Source organism: Alosa pseudoharengus, unplaced genomic scaffold (genome assembly GCF_046254945.1).
Source record: "Alosa pseudoharengus isolate Yale_2024_CS ecotype anadromous, Long Island Sound unplaced genomic scaffold, YU_APseudo_1.1 YU_APseudo_1.1_scf_15, whole genome shotgun sequence".
Classification (NCBI taxonomy): Eukaryota; Metazoa; Chordata; class Actinopteri; order Clupeiformes; family Clupeidae; genus Alosa; species Alosa pseudoharengus.
In genome coordinates, this window is record NW_027468620.1 from 1,474,789 (window position 1) to 1,492,272 (window position 17,484).

General features: G+C 39.9%; 1 protein-coding gene across 1 annotated transcript in view; it reads right to left on the bottom strand.

The window, feature by feature from the left end:
* The window catches only part of nrg3a (neuregulin 3a), a 134,447-nt gene that overhangs the window by 71,995 nt on the left and 44,968 nt on the right, over nt 1-17,484 (bottom strand). The window contains exon 5 of the mRNA XM_076285265.1: nt 11,929-12,031. Coding sequence (XP_076141380.1) covers nt 11,929-12,031 — 103 coding nt within the window. The remainder of the gene's footprint in view (nt 1-11,928; nt 12,032-17,484) is intronic.

The following is a 17,484-nucleotide window of genomic DNA, read 5'->3' on the forward strand; positions in this document are numbered from 1 at the left end:
ACCATTTTTACATACAGGTGTAATCTACAATTCAGTTAATAAGCTAATGGTAATTATTAAATGTTTGCCCTTCAGTATTTAGAGATAATTCTTTGAGGTGTGACTCAAAGTGGGGGCTCATACTGTTAATATTTCTTATTGCAAGGGAGGTTTAATAATCCAACATTCCAAAGTAGCCATTTCCATAGGCTACCCCAGGCCTCTTTTGACACCCTTTGCGAGAGCGTAACCTTAGACATATCCTGCCTGGTACATCCCATTAAGTGCCTTCCTGTGGTTACGAATTGCTTGGGCCTGATAGTGGGCTACAATACATGGTTTTAATAGTCTGCTTAGTGGGAGTGTTACACGTAGTTGCGTTAACCCAACAGAGGTAGACAGCAAATTTCGATTTCCGTTACCACCGTGTAGTCAAGCCTTAAGCCATACCCAAGTAGCCTAAATCGAGCTTTTTCAGAAGGGGCAGCAGGCAGAGCGATGTACAGTGGCAGAGCGACGCACAGTGGCTGAAAGTGGTACTAAAGTTTCACGCAGCTTCACGCCTGTAATGCGCGACAGAAGTGGCCATTTGAAAGCGATGCCCACTGTATGTACATCCCTAAAATGTTAACAATTTCTTGCCTTGTTTGGCTGTATACTTGGCTACCATATAGAATGGTAGATGGGTGGATGACAAATAAGCCTGAAAAAAGGAATTTTTAAAAACTTCAAATATCATCCCTAAAAAGTGTTTATATGTGTTGCTGTATCTCTAAACTTGACTAATATACATTTTTTTCAAAAAAAAAAAAGTGAAATATATATTTATATGTGAATTTGTCATGTTAGTGCCTAAAATTGTCATATGGTGTGACGTGACAATAATTTGAAATAAAATGAAAATTAGATACTTTTTTCTACTTTAATTTATGTCACTGTACATTTTAATCATGTTTGCTTTGATATGCAACATTTCCTTGTGAATATTTAGAAGAAAAACCTAACATTTAACAAGTTATTTTGTCAAGGTGGAGAATGCTCCTAAGTGTAACCAGATATTTTAGCTTAATTCTGATATTTCTTGTAAGAACTCACTCAAAATTCTTGAGGTTCTTGCAGATACCATTTCCTTTGTGTGCTATTGATGTTTTAATGATTTTTCAATTATAAAGTCTTTTTTTGTGACATTATTTAATGTCACACCAAATGACATGGTGTCACGCCATACGATGAACTGCACCACTCCACCATGTGTCAGAGCAAAACAGGGTTTTTAATGACTATAAAATCATTAACAATGAATTTTAAAGTCACTGTATGAATGGTGTATGCGTGTAACAGCAAAATAGATGAAAGTTTAGTATTTATTTTTTAAACTTACATCGCATGGTAACATAAAAGAAAAAAGTATGAGAAATATGAATTGTACAGATACATTTTTTCCCAATTATCACAGATTTAACAAAAAAACATATAATATCTGAATTTAAAACATGTTTTTACAATAACTTTTATGTAAAAATGCAATTTGGTCATAGGGTGTGACAGAAATATCATATAGTGTGACTTTTTTTTGTGTGAAAAAAGCTGTCACACCATATGATGCAGCGTCACACTATATGACATTTTGACAGTTAAGCTAATTTTCTAGACAGTTATATACAGCTAACTATTATTTAGCATGCAACTGACCAAATGGCCGCAGTGCTTTTTAAGAATTCATGAAGAATATTTGTGAAAAATAGCTACTTTTTAGGCAAATGATGTCACACCATAAGACACTAAAATTTGGCCACGATTGATGATGTCCAATTCAAAGCTTTTTATATAAAAATCTAAAAAGCAGAACTCCCCTCTTGACCATGCCAATTACTCCTGACATTCTATTGTTACTTCCTGGTTAAGCAGGGTCCTCTTCACAATAATAATGTCCAAATGAATGCCCGGTCAAAATATACAATATAGTGTCACACCATATGACAACCATTTTATGGACAAAATATATTTGATTATAACTTAGTTGGACAGCATGCATAAACATCAAAACTTTCTGTGGTTGTAAAAAACATCCAATTATTTTATATGCATGGTAAAACTTTAAAGTAATTATACTTTTTATGGATATACGTGCTTTTTAGGAAGTTCGCACACATGGTGGACAGTCACACCATATGACATTTTTTATGTTTGGATGATTATTTTAAGTCAAAAGTTAAATACAAATCCAATACATTTTATATGACAGAACTTGAACCTACCAGACCTACAACATTTCCATATCAATTCTTAACAATTGCCATTTTTTATAACTGTGTGACACATGGACAGTCTGAATTCTGCTATTTGTCATCTACCCAGATGCCATTTGACCAGGTGGACACCTGGACACCTGCCTCTGCCACTTACCATCGCACTCCTTCCTGCCTGGCCACCGGTATGAGATCTTTGCAGTGTTTTCTGCCTCTCTTGCGCTACTGTTTTGGTTTATCCAGTGTTAATGTCTCCTATTGTCTGGTTCAGAGTGGCGAGCTGCTGCCTAATTGGTAAGTAGCCCGCCGGGGTATTAAGTTCAGTTCCTCTTGATTTTACATTGTTTTAATCTTGTCTGTGTTCATGTCCCGTAGGAATCGCAGGCCTGCGTTGGCATCTACCGCTGCCTGGGCTAACTCACTGCTGCTTTGCTGTATCGAGTATTTCCCTGTAAACCTGTTTGCTACTTTCTGCTTCACCGTTCTTGCAACTAGCGTTGTTTTGGCGCATAAGCTAGCGCGGTGGCGGGGGCAGACACCTGATCATTTTACTGTGTGTTAATGGTGTAATTGTGGTGTGCTTTATTGTCGTGGCCATAGCCACTAGTCTCGTTCTGTTTCCTATATGTCTGAATGTATGTGTAAACATTGAACTGTAGGGTATGTGGTGATTTGTGTTTTTATGCCTTTTATTTCTTTCTTTTGATTTACGCACTGGTGGGAGGCTGTTCAGTCTTGCTGCGGATCACCAGTGATCACAGTAGCTGGCTTCTGAATCCTGTTTTTACATTTTAATTTTTGTTGATTTATGGTTTTGTGTCTTGTCTTTCTTTTTTCTTTTTGATTTATGCACTGGTGGAAGGCCGTTCAGTCTTGCTGCAGATCACCACTGTTCAGTAAGTACCTGGCTACTGATGGTACGTGTGATAGTCGCCATAGCGGCTACACACCGAATGCAACTCTCCCTTTTTCATTAAATCTTCATTAAATGTTGCTTTTTCATAATTATATGCTCACACATTTTGATGTCTACATACAGTATCTATATTCATATTTACACACACTTTACGTTTAGCAACACTGTGGCAACTAGTGATGGGCAAATGAAGCTTTGGTGAACCACTGAACCACAGCAGTGTGAACCTAGCGACACTTGCTGAAAAGCAAAAAGATGGCTGCCACACATACATTTTTCAACATAAAAGTCCTTAGCAAACCAATATTTTTGGTTACATATACTGGTTTGGGTAAGGACTTTTATGTTGAAAAATCTACATGTGGCAACCATATTGGATTTTTTCATTAGTGTTGCTAGCTTCACACTGCTGTGGTTTAGTGATTCACCAAAGTGTGTGTGAATATGAATATAGATACTGTAGAAACTCGGCCTCCGGCCTCGTGGCTACGGCTGAACAAAACCCGTGGGAATATCCATGACCAACCCCACTCTCACTCCGGCTATATTGCTTAATTAAGTGTTTGATTTACCCTGTATCATGTTGGTGGCGTTCCTGAATGAGTGCGGCCAGAGCCCGTCTACGGAGAGCCTCCCCACTCTCTATTAATCCCATACAAACCGAATTTGGCTGCAGTTCACCAGAGTTCACCTAGATGGCGATCACGGGCGAGTCCAAAATACATGGGGTCCTATGGAGCTACATGGCTACATTTATTGTTTTCACCTATTTAACAACTGAAACCCTCAGATTTTATTTTATTTTTCGCAAAATGGATATGGATTGAAAATGAAATAATTATTTGAAATAATCCGGGAGTCCGGGAGTCATGTCCTTTCGTTTTCTTACAGGTTGGGTCGTTGTTGCCCATAACACGCTAGCATTGATGCTATGCTATGCTATGATCATGCTAATGAATGACGTCATTGACACGTTTGAAAGGCTTTTTAGAACAATTAAGTGACTTTAAAAAATATAATACTCAACCAAGTGTATTGTCTTTGTCTCCCCTTTCGAATACAATATTCTAATTATTTGAAAAAAAATTATATCCCGAGAAAAGTGGATTTTGAGGGGTACAGCTCCATAGATCTCCATTCATTCTGGACTCGCCTGCGAGGGCCCCTAGATGCAGTACCACACCGGAAGAGTTCCGAGAGTGAAGGTTCTCCCCTTATTAGACATTTTCTGGTGCGGCCGATTCTTAAAGGAGCAATTTGCGTCACACTGTTTAGTCCGGGCGGATCCTCCTGACTACCAAGACGGAGCAGAACGTTCCGGCTGCTTAACACCGCTATGGCCATATTCATCTGCATCTTTGCCGTGGGGGAATGGAGGGATCTTTTGGTGTTTTTGTTTGGAGCTTTCTGGGGCCTGTACTACGAAGCGGGGTTACTGGCTTATCTGGGTAACTTCGAGAGTAACTTGATCACGTGTGGCGTAACTTCCCGATTAACCCGTACTACGAAAGGTGGATAGGTTTTAACCAAGGTATGCTGCCATGGCAATTTACGCTGCATCTCAAACCTGCTCCGAGCAGGTTATGTTCTTGGTTAACCCGAGGTTTCCGTTAACCACACCCTTTATAAGTACCACCCCTCCACTAACAATTTCTCCCGAGACATGTCGGCGTACATGGATGATCCATACGACATTGGAGCGCAAATCGTGACGGACTCTCTTCGCAGGGCGAGGGGTTTTAGAGACCGCCAGATTGTCAGCCGAGGGAATTCGTTATCTTTGTCAGATGATCTAGGAAGACGTCTCATAGCAATGCCCGTACGTGGACATTCATGTATTCCATTGGTGATGCTGAACATCTGAGCAAGAATAGCCTACTGTATGTCCGAAAATAAATCAGACATAGGCCTACAGTATGCTGAACATCTGAGCAAGAATAAATCGGACATATAGTAGGCCTAATAAATTAATATCACCATTTTAACAAACGTATTGAATTGAATGTCATATTACTGTACCCTGCACATAAAGGCTACACATTTCCACAGCACCAGAATCCGACCGAATGCCTCCCTCAACCCCCTCCATAATCGGCCTTCCACTATTATTTGCGATGGCCAACTCCTCTGCTACTGTAAAACACTCTGGTGCCTTACAGTAGTGTTCAAAGACACCTTTTTCTTGTTAGCTGTAAAACAGAGGCCAAGTGAAGGCTATAAGCATAGGCCTACATGTTTTCATAATTAAGAAATATTTGACATTATATATGTCTGCAATGCACGTTCAATATGTTCAATATGTATATCCAATTTATGACAGCCAATTTTTAGGCTCATCACTTCATAAACCTAGAAGATAAGTCAGGCCAAACACAGTTACAGTATATGTCAAGTTGTCATGACAATATCATGCCAAACACTTTGCATTTCTTTCTTGGCTACTGTTGTCATGACAATATTGTAAACGGGTTACATTTTCTTGGCTAATGTGAAGTTGTCATGACAAAGATACCATCAAATAATGTCATTTTGGCTAATGTCAAGTTGTCATAATGATGACACCAAAACAATGTCAACTTGACATTCCAAAAACCGAATGACACATTATGACAACAGTCATAAACATCAACTAGATGTACCGCAGAGCGGTACAAAATATGACCGCCGCCCAGTCCAGCACATTTTTTCCACAAAAAGAAATCACGCTGAAAGGCCTATATGATTCTAACTGTCTCACTAAATTGCATTATCCACACTCAATTCTCACTGGTATCTGCTAGACAACAAGTACCAAAACATGATTAGTTCATAGATTTCACATGTAAAATTCATTTTATACAACCCCACCTCCATCTTGCCTGTTTATAATTCTGAGAAATTCTTGATTGTTTGTGTTATGTTTATGTTATGTGTGTGTGTGTGTGTGTGTGTGTGTGTGTGTGAGTGTGTGTGTGTGTGCGTGCGTGCTTGTGTTTGTGCCTGCGTATGTGCCTGTGCATGCAAGCGTACATATGTCTACTGTGTGAGTATGTGTCATACGTATGATTACTGTGAATGTATGTGTGTGTGTGTGTGTATCTGTGCACATGTGTGCACATGAAATGGGTTAACATGACCCCTGGAGGCAAACATACAGAAAAAAATGGTCATCCTAGGCCCTACAGTTCTCAAGATATTCACAGAGAACTGTGTCTGCCCTACCCTCCTTTCGGTGGGTCCAGTCCAGCGGGGGGGCTACAGATCAAAACGAAAAATGACGGTTCCATGCTATCCATGTGGCGGTACATGCCCACCAAGTTTTGTGTACCCCGGTCTTTCAGTGTCCCGGGAATCCTTCTTGGTGTACGTCACTAAATGTACACATAAATTATTTTATTGTAAGGCCCCCCATGAACGAAAGTACACAAAACTTGGCATGCATTCGGAGGGTGTCATAATGATCCTACACTTTTAATTTCGTGCAGTTTTGACCTTGTCAGCCAGAGATATTGTGATGAAAACACCTAATTTTTTGCTTTTTCATTTTTAACTAGGTGGCGCTATACATAAAATAAGTGGTAATGGGATGGGTTGACATGCCCCCTTAAGACCAACATACATAAAAAAGGTGGACCTCCTAGGCCCTACGGTTATCGAGATATTCACAGAAAACTGTCTCCGGCCACCTACAGGCCAGTTGGTGTATAGTAACATAAATGAATTTATTGTGTGGCCCCCCATGAACGGAATTCCACGAAACTTGGCGTGCATTCAGAGGGTGTCATAATGATCCTACACTTCCAATTTCGTGCAGTTTTGACTATGTTAGGTCACAGATACCTGTGATTACAACACCTCATTTTTACTTTTTTGTGTTTATCTAGGTGGCGCTATACATGAAATGAGTGGTTATGGAATGGGTTGACATGGCCCCTTGAGATCAACATACAAAAAAAAAATGGTCCTCCTAAACCCTACGGTTTTCGAGATATTCACAGAAAACTGTGTCTGCCCTACCCTCCTTTCGGGGGGTCCAGTCCAGCGGGGGGGCTACAGATCAAAACGAAAAACGATGGTTCCATGCTATCCATGTGGGGTTACATGCCCACCAAGTTTCGTGTACCCCGGTCTTTCAGTGTCCCGGGAATCATTGACAGAAATTTGGGCATGCGAAAAAGAAAAAAAAAAAAAAAAAAAAATCTGACTAAACCTATATGACCACCGCTTCGCTGCGCGGCGGTCATAATAATGTGTCATTAATGTGCATGACATGTGTCATGTCATTCTTATGACGATTACATGTCACCCTTATGTAGACCCCTTCAAATAAAGTGTTACCGAAATATTAATGCAAGCTATGACTATATAAACCACTATTCTGAATAATGTGTTTGTGTTTCATTTTCACCTGCTGCCGTGTGCGTTTGGCAATGGTGTTGCATCTGAAATGTTCACAGGATTAGGCATACACTAAATCAGTCAATGGGGCTACTTAAACATTCAATTATCCTTATTACTGTAATCTATATGCCTACTTCTAAATTGTGTTGCATCTGTAGGCATTTCTATGAACTCAAAATAAATAAGCAATTTAATTATTTAAACTCATTAAATACATTCCGCAAGCTATTAATCCTCCGTATTTGAAGAACATGTGGACATAAAACTTTACTTTTAGACATTTAGGCTACCCGATCTGCAATACGTTGCCAACAGCCTTGCCTTGCTTTGTTCACTGCCGACGTATTTGATTTTTGTTGTAGAGTGGGTTTTAATTCCTCATAACTTGTCATAATAATTGTGCATTCCTCATCCGTAAAATAAAGTGAAGGTCATCACTGAAAGTGGTGATTTGCGCTGCAACCCGCCCCTTTTATGTGAACGCGCACAAACTCCAATGGGGTTAACCCCGGCTCAACAAATCAACTTCATAATCAGCGTCGTAGTACCGATTAACACCACTAAAGATAACCAGGTTTTGTCAATCCCGGTTTAACAAAGTAACCCTGGGTTACATCTGGGTAGGTTAAGCTCCCTTCGTAGTACAGGCCCCTGGTTGGGATTACTTTGTGTTTATGCACAAATATCTTTGTGTTTATTTATTGCTACCAAATGTGTGGTTATCTTTTTGAATGTTTTGGTAATGTCTGAAAGTTAATTGATTTTGTCGTGTTATTCATGTTAAGTTCCCTTTTGTCTCCTTTTGTCAGTTCTTGTTGTGTGTTCATGTCGGAGGTTCGCATCGGAGGTTAATGTTCGCATTGGAGGTTCCCCCTTATTTTAGGCACAGAACTTTATTTAAAAAAGTAATTCATTGATTTTTGGTAATAAAACCATTTTTGCGGAATTTGCAATCCTGTATCCCTGTGTCATCTGCTCGATCCCTCACAGTTTATGTTTTGATTAAGTTTACTATACAGCTGGCAAGACATCTAGCTGTGGGCATTCCGTGTCCCATTGTACAGCCTTGGTTACATTGTTGTTTGCCTGTAGTTATTCTGGTGTTGGATTGTGTGTGTGTGTGTGTGTGTGTCTGTGTGTGTCCACCCTTTTCTATTGCTAATTTCCTTTTCTCTATTCTTAGGAGGGTCATTCTACGAAAACGTGCCATTTTATGTCCGTCAAACAAAAGTGTCTTGCAAAGCTGAATTAACAATATTTTTTTCATAATTATTTTATATTTTAGGAAATATAATAATGGTAAAAATAAATTATTTACTTTTTAAGAATTTTAAGCACTTTTTGTATTAGGAATATTGCAAAAGCTGTAAAAATGGCTTGTCCCTCGGTATGACTTGTCTAGTATCACTGGCTATTTAGGATTAAAAAAGTCAAATTATCATAAAAATAAATACATGTACAAAAAGCCTCAAGTGTTTGTTCATGGATCATTAAACAATTTTAAAATTATGAAAAAATCAACATTTTACATTTGTCCCCATGTTGTCGTCAACCCTGTTACTTTTGGATAAAAACCCCTTTGGAGAAAATGAACTGTGCCAAAAGTTACATCATTTTCAGGAAGTGATATCCCCTGCCTTCCAGGAAGTTAATGGTGGAAAGACCAGAAAAGTGTTTTGTCAACCCTGTTACCACAAAATCATGCATTAAAAAATAATTTGATTGAAAATTTAAATGTAAATATTTAACAGCATTTTAACCTCTCTTGAATGCACACCATGTGGTGTCCTGGTGTCCACCACATGGCTAGTAATGGCTGCCGATAACAATATTTCATCAACCCTGTTACTGTCAACCCTGTTACTGTCAATCCTAAAATCTAGTTTGACTTTGAGAAGTTTGAGAAACACTGCACTAAAGCATGGGTCGGGAACCTGGGGCTCGCGAGCCACCAGTGGCTCTTTTGCTGCATGGCTGGGGCTCTCGGACGAAATGGGTTGGCGAAAGATGAACAAAAAAAAAAAAAAAATGACAAGGCTTCGTGGCAAATATGTAGGTCTATCTGAGTAATTTAATATAACTTTCCACCTCACTTGACTCCGTAACTGTAGCTTGCACAATATTGTTACATTCGTGGTTCGTTGCCATGTCAATATTAAACAAAATCACCATTTTCCCTCCATTTCAGTCAACGAGAACACTTTAATTGTTATTGTTGATGTGTGCGCTTGCTGTAGGCTAGATAAGGAAAATGTCATAAAGGAAACGTCAGCAAGCATAGCTTGCGAGCGAGCACAAGTGGGCTGAAATGGGAAAGTTTCCATCCGAAGACTGATTCTGAAAACGCGAAATGAACTGCCCGTTATATATCGCACACTGCAATGAGTTAGTATTGCTGTGCTAACCCTGTTCGGTTCCACTTGCATGTGAGAAATCTTTCTCACATATGAAAAATATAAAGACAAACCTGCGGTCACGTTTAAGGGCAATTCTGAGCAAAACTGTACTTAGTTGGCATTATGGATATGACAGTTTTGCATGGAATTGCCCTTAAATGATGACAGCCTCAATTCTTGCATGAAACTTCACCTCACTGAATATGAGCCAGTCAGACTACAAGGCCATCACCAAATCTAATCTCTAGTAGGCCTAATGTTCAATTTCGCCAATGACATGTCAACAAAAATTGAGTGTTGTGTTGTTAACTATGATACTTTGCATACCAAAGGACACTGGGAAAATAGGTGGTGGTGTATAGCCTACATGGGAAACCTAAAGGCCTATACTTCTGTCATTCCACTTTACATTTCAAGTTACTTGCACATTACTTTTAAAACTAGTAGAAAATGTATTAAAAAATCCTCTGTTGAATGAAAGTAACTGTAAGTTAAATATCCAAACTTCTTCTTGTAACCGTCTTTATGTGGCTCTTCTGAGATAAAAAAAAAAGTAAATTTGGTAAAAGTGGCTCTCCAGGCAAAAAAAGTTCCTACTAAAGCATTAAAGTTTCAGATGTAAATGTACAGTTTTCACTGTCTTTGCTAATCTAGCTTGTAAATTAAATAAAAAAAATGAAAAAGAGTGGAAATTGCTAGAAAGGATAGGTCAAGAAGGAGCAGTGTGAAATGCGTCCTACTAGCTTGAGTAGGAGGAGTGGGGATGGTGATGAGTATTCAGGGGATCCTGGGGAGTTTGATTGGGTGGTGGGGTGGGGATGGTGATGGGAGATTAGCCTCTCAATGTCTCCACAATAATTGTAGACCGCAATATTTTTAGCAGCAATCTGGGTTTTGAGCCAGGCATGATTCTTTGCCATCACTCTGGCCTTGTGTCCATGTTTTATTAATGTACTCTAAAATGTTGATATTGTTCTCTGTTTACCATTTCTTGCCATTTGGCTGTACAGATGAACTACAAACGTTGGCTGAGTATGAATAATTTTGTTCCTAACTATATATAGTTTTAGAAGATACCATTGAATTGGAATAATTTTTGTGAGAGGATTTAAGCAGATTTGTTACTTGGGTCCCAATAACATGTCCGTGCATGCCTCCCAAAATTATTTTATATAATGAAGATCCAGCTTGATAATAAGATGATGCCATTATGCAAGGTCCAATAATATATGTGTAGTGATCAGTAACGTAACTACTTTTTTCGGGTAAAAACTAGTGTAACTCGCTACTACTAAATTTTTTTTACTGAAAACATAGTTCCTTTTTCAATTTGGCACAACGTTACTTTTCCCAGGGACAGCTTTGACAGCGACACAGCCTTCTCAGCTGCGAGCTTGTGCAATAGTCACAAGCTCCACACCATACGTGGTAGCAGAAGAGCAATCATGGCAATCAGGAAGCAGCCAACGCTAACTTTTAAGGGGTGGAGGTATTCCCATTACTTCGAAATCGTTGAAACTAAAGAGAGGAATGTGAGTGTAAGCTTTGCACCAATTTTGGGATTTAATGAAAGAGTATACTGTAAGGCTATAAAATAATCCCTTATGTATTTTGTGTTCACTGATATGCCCATAAGATATATCGAGGCTATGTTATTGTTTCATAGGGCTTTAGTGGTGGTGTTGAGGCCTAAAATAGCCCAATGTTTTCTTGTCAAGTGCTCTGTTTATGGCATTTTTTATAATAAAGAGCACAAAAAAATACCTGTTATGTCCTCCATAGTAGAACTTTATGTAGGCCTACACATTTAGGAACAGATATTGGGTTCTGCCCAAAGTCGAGCAACATAAAAGTAACGTAAAAGTAACGAGTAGCATAAAAAGTTACTTTCCATAGAGGGTAACTAAGTAAAGTAATGGATTACTTTTTAAAGAAGTAACGAGTAACGAGCAAACACTACTTTTTAAAAGTCACTTCCCCAACACTGGTAGTGATACAACATACGTACTTGTTTCGGCAGTAGAGAGCCATGCACACTGTTCCCAGAAGGCTGATCCCTGTGGTGATGCAGGTGATAGAAAGTACTTGTCTCTTGTAAACTGCTTTACTCTCTGGAGGGAAAATAAATCATAAAACATACTTCAATCCACATATTAATGTCCACATCCACATGCCCTTGATCAAAGCACCTAACCCGCCAACTGCTCCCTGGGCACCACAGCAATGGCCGCTGCACACTGCTTCAGGTGTTTATGTGTGCTTACTACTCACTGTGTGTTCACTGCTTCGAGTGTTTGTGTGTGTGTTCCCTGACCACATACAGGTCAAACGCAGAGGAAGAATTACCCTCGGGATGAATAATATAATCTATCTAGCTTACATGTCTTTCTGTCTGTCTGTCTGTCCAGAAACTTCAACCAGGGTTCGTCCCTGGCTAATGTTTGATCTGAAAGGGTTAACTTGGGTTGTCCGAAGAAACACACTAAAAATAGAAACCATGGACCCATCTAAAAACACAAAACACAAACATATTTACAGTACATCATGGAAAAATAATGCTCTAGCCTGGTTGACACCAGACCACTTCTCAAATCGAGGAAATAGAGGTATGGTGAAGGGTATGTGATGGTGTGGGGCTATTTTAATTCTAAAGGCCAAGGGAACTTTATCAGGATGCATAGTATCCTGGAACCATGAAATAACTGGCCTTTAAAATTCAAATCTGCCTGCCTCTATGGGAATTTAACATAGGGGGTGTATACTTATGCCCCCTGTATTTTAATGAAGAACATTTATTTATTTATGATACATTATTCATTCACAAACAACTAGATATACCGCATAGCGGTACAAAATATGACCTGTACATCCTCTCCCGCTTGTCAATTTGTCTTCATCTTCTACTCCATCCCTATACTTGCAACTTTTGTGTATGCTTGTATGTGCGTGCCTGTGTTTGTTTGTGTGTGTTTGTGTGTGTGTGTGTGTGTGTCCGACACTGTGATCAGCAGCACCGGAGCTCCACAGGGAACAGTGCTCTCTCCAGTCCTGTTCACCCTGTACCAGAGTTTCCGCTAGAAAAAAATGGTGCCGGTCAAAGTGACCGGCAGAGGTTTCGTTTTCCGGACATTTTGATGATATGCCGGTCAAATATATTATCGCTTCTTAATTAGTCAAATTGAGGAAAACTGGAGACAGGCTACTTAAAGAATGACATAATCAAGCTAGAAGGCAACATGTTCATTAGCCTAACTTAAACATGCCTAACAAGATCTAGCCAGTATCTTTTCATGGACAGCAAGAGTCCGCTTCGTTCTATGTTTTAAAAAGGCTACGTTGTTTGTTGCTGCTACCCACGTTATCTCCAGTGATGACTGTTTAACTTACACAGATGTGCACATACAAGAATGAGCGCTCACACCACTACCCCCTAATGCCTCTTTATTTGATAACAATAAATTAAGAAATGTTTCCTATTCTGGGAAATGTTTAGTTTTTTTTTTCTTTCGTCCGCGGTTCAATGATATAGGCTACCGTTTAATTGTGCCAGAAATTATCCGCGGACCAGTAATCTCCTCGTCGAGGAGGCCCTTAACCCTGCAGATCATAGACAGAGAACGCATAGGCCTACTGTAGCCTATGCTTTGGGTAAAGAACACTTTGCATGTCCAGTATAGGCTACACGGAGAATGACAGTGTCTTGGAGCGGCCGCATCCCCCGCAACTCCACTTCCAATGTCACTGATTCCGACAGATACGCCCGACACTTCTGCTTTTTATCTGGTGGTGGTGGAGTTGACCGGACATCTGAGGCTTCAGACGTTACCAATTTATCATCATCCATCGCGTCTGGCCTCTGAAAAAACGTTTAAGGCTAGTCTACCTGGGCCTGGCCATGTTTGAACCGCCTCACTCATTTGTTCGTTGTGCATGGACGCTTTAAGCCGCGTGCACTTCCTATTTGAAATTCAGCATAGGCTATGCGTGTTGTTTAATAGCTTACTTTTCAAACGGTAGAGCCTGTTCATTTAAAAACATAGACAGAGGATGTATAATATAGGCTTACGTATTAAGGCTTATTCTCAAATTCAGATTGCGTTAGGGGACGGGATTATTAGCCAATTTCAATCGGACAATTTGACCGGAGAGATTTAATTTTGTCGGACGTTTCATTTTTTTTCCGGCCAATGTCCGGTAATTACCGGACAACGGAAACCCTGCCCTGTACACGTCTGACTTCTGCTACAACACAGAGTCATGCCACACGGAGAAGTTTTCGGACGATGCTGCAATTGTGGGGTGTATTAGGGATGGGCAGGAGGAGGAATACAGGAGCCTGGTGAAGGACTTAGTGCAATGGTGCAAACTTAACTTCCTGCAACTCAACACTGCTAAGACCAAGGAGATGGTGGTGGATTTCCTGAGGTCTAAGCCCGCTCTGCTGCCAGTCACCATTGAGGGGGTCAATGTGAAGGTAGTAGATACTTACAAGCAGACATGTGGACTCGAGTCACATGACTTGGACTCGAGTCAGACTCGAGTCATGATTTTAATGACTTCAAGTCAAGTCAAGTCAGATTTATTTGTATAGCGCATTTAACATGCACAGAGTGCAACCCAAAGCGCTTCACATATAAGACATTGTCATTGACACAGACTAACAAAGACAATAGATGCCGGACGGAGCGGCGTAGTCGCCAGCGTACCCATGACACCAAGACATACATTTAAGAAATAGCAAACACAAAAGATCCCGGACGGAGCGGCGTAGTCGCCAGCGTACCCGTGACACCAAGACATACAAGACATACAAGAAACAAATTAATAAATAAAATAAATACAAATGAAAAATAAAATGAGTCCAATTTCCAAACGGCTGAAAATGTCCAAGGGGCAAAGATGACCCGCGTGACAACTGCGCACAGCTGTGTCTTCACGATGCAACACCAAAAGTTCTTAATAACTGACCAACCCGGAGAATCCATTGGCAGTCTGGAGAGCACTGGAAGGACAAGACAGTCCGAATTTGTGATGGGCGACCCTGCTGATTATCAGCTCGGTGGTCCTAGACAGTGAGCGTTTGTTGTTTCATGGTTGACGCGGTCATCAGAGTTTCTTAGCACTCAATCCAGACTCCAGGCACCGGTAGATGCTAGCATAGCAGCTCGCATGTCAGTCGCAGCTCGGTGGTCGTGGCAGCTGCAGATTGAGGCACCCTTGCTGAGCAATCCCTCCGTCCAGACATTGGATGTGCAGCGTCACGGATGGATGAGGGACTTCAGAGACATAAGGCAGGCTAGCCAAGGCGCTCATCAGCCCAATGGAAGCTGGTTAACGTTAACTTGACGTTGATGGTGTCAGCCGAGTTTGATCAGAAAAAAAAGGACTAAGAATAAAACAAAAACGATCGAAAATAACATAAATAAAGAGTGATTACATTTAACTTGAAAAATAAATACAAAAAATGAACAGAACATTACATAAAATTACGAACATTACATAAATACAAACAAAAACATGATGCCAGATGGAGCGGCGTGTCTCGCCAGCGTCCCCGTAACCTAACTTCAGACTCCACTTGATAAAATTCGGCATGACTTACGACTCGACTTGGACTTGAATACTATTCACTCAAAACTTGACTCGGACTTTGCCTCTTTGACTTGTAATGACTTGACATGTCTCGAGTCAAAAACTACATTTCCTGATCGTGGACCAGTCACCCCAGAGACGCTTTCACTTCACTTCCACGACGGAAAAAAAACTAGGCTAAATAAAATATCACATCGATCACAGCCAAGATTGTCCTATTTTGCCACCCGGTTCAACGCAGTTCATTTTGAAATACATAACGTGTTACAAAATATTAGCGCAATTAACGAATTGTGTTTCCCTATTTCCTTTTTGGGGGGGTTGATGTCATGTAACGGAAGCCGCAAAACCTGAAGCCACAAGCCTGAGAGTTTATTTTACTGTCTATGGAGCTAGCTGAAGATGGAGAGGAATTGTGAGGAGCTTGTAGCCAAAAAGTTTCAGTTTAAAAAGTTGCCTGATGTTAAAAGCACAGTGATCAGTGCTGCCACCACACGCATCACACACTGTGTGTAGGGGACCATTTAATTGAGAACGCATCTGAGCGTGCACGAGAGGGAGAGAAAACGAGTGGCAGGTTCCAGCTGGCTTGTCATTGTTGATGATGATTGCATATTAAAAGGAACGTATTAAAAGGAAATCATGAAGGCAACAAAGATGAGGTTAGAGGAGATTGCAGATTTATCCAGTTCTCATTACTGTTATAAACTGTGAGAGCCAGGGCACTTTGACATACAAAAATATGAAGCATTGTCTTTGCCTTTTTGTAATGGAAATGGTCAGTCTTGAAGTCTTTAATAATTCGTTTACATGGAGCACGTGATAGGCCGATTCAAACGCATTCCACTCAGCTATAGCTAGGTGGCTACTGGCTACCAGGCTCATAATTCACTTCACACTCAAAAAATTAAGGGAACACTTCAATCATACACTGGATCGGTACTCTGACACTGTTTGGTTCTGAGCACAAGTAAAACTTTTGAGGCGAGTGTTTTATTTTGCAAGAACTGTCAGACATTCTGTGAATGTAGTTTGAGAATGGAGAAAAGGGTGGAAGGTTTGTGGAAAACTGTGTTTCCTTAATTTTTTTTGAGCAGTATATTTCCAAAGGAATGAAAGCTGTTCATACCAACTTAATATCATGCTTATCATTTTTAATATTATGCTATACATGTGGCACAAACAAAGTTTGTGGACTATAGGCTATATTTGAATGGAGCTGGTAAAAAAAGATCATTATGAGAACGTGTGGACACACAATGGGCTTAAAGTGCACCATTTACAAATGAGTTAAACAGCATCAAATGTGTAGTATTTCTGAACAAATTAATACTTAATACAAAATTACTGTGTAATTATTATCGATTAAATGGCAAAACACTTTATTTTAAGGTTCACATGTTAGCCACTAATACATACCTAATTAATGCCTGTATTAGTGACTTGTAAGGCATGTGTTAGGCAACATTAATCATTTGTTAGGCATGTGTTCACAAATTTCTTGTTCATGACGAATTAGGCCTTTATTCTTGATATAATCTTACGATGGAGTATTAGGGCCAAACATGAAGAAAATTTTTTTTTGTCATGACGAGATTAAACTCAACATTTCGAGAATAAAGTTGAAATGTAATGTCGACTTTAATCTCGACGTATCGACTTTAAAGTCGCCATGTCGACATTAAACTCAACATTTTGAGAATAAAGTTGAAATATAATGTCGACTTTAATCTCGACGTGTCGACATTAAACTCAACATTTTGAGAGAGGCTAACGTTAGTTTGGAGCCAGAATGACCGCTCGGGACAATTGAAAGGGAGGATGAATAAAACATTCCAGTTGCAACAATTAGATAGGCCTATATCATGTGGACAAAACATAGAACATTAAGCCTATTAACCTCCGTTACTCAGCCAAATACTTTCCTGTTAGGTCCTTATCACGGAGTTACAGGCGATAAATTCGATGGTCA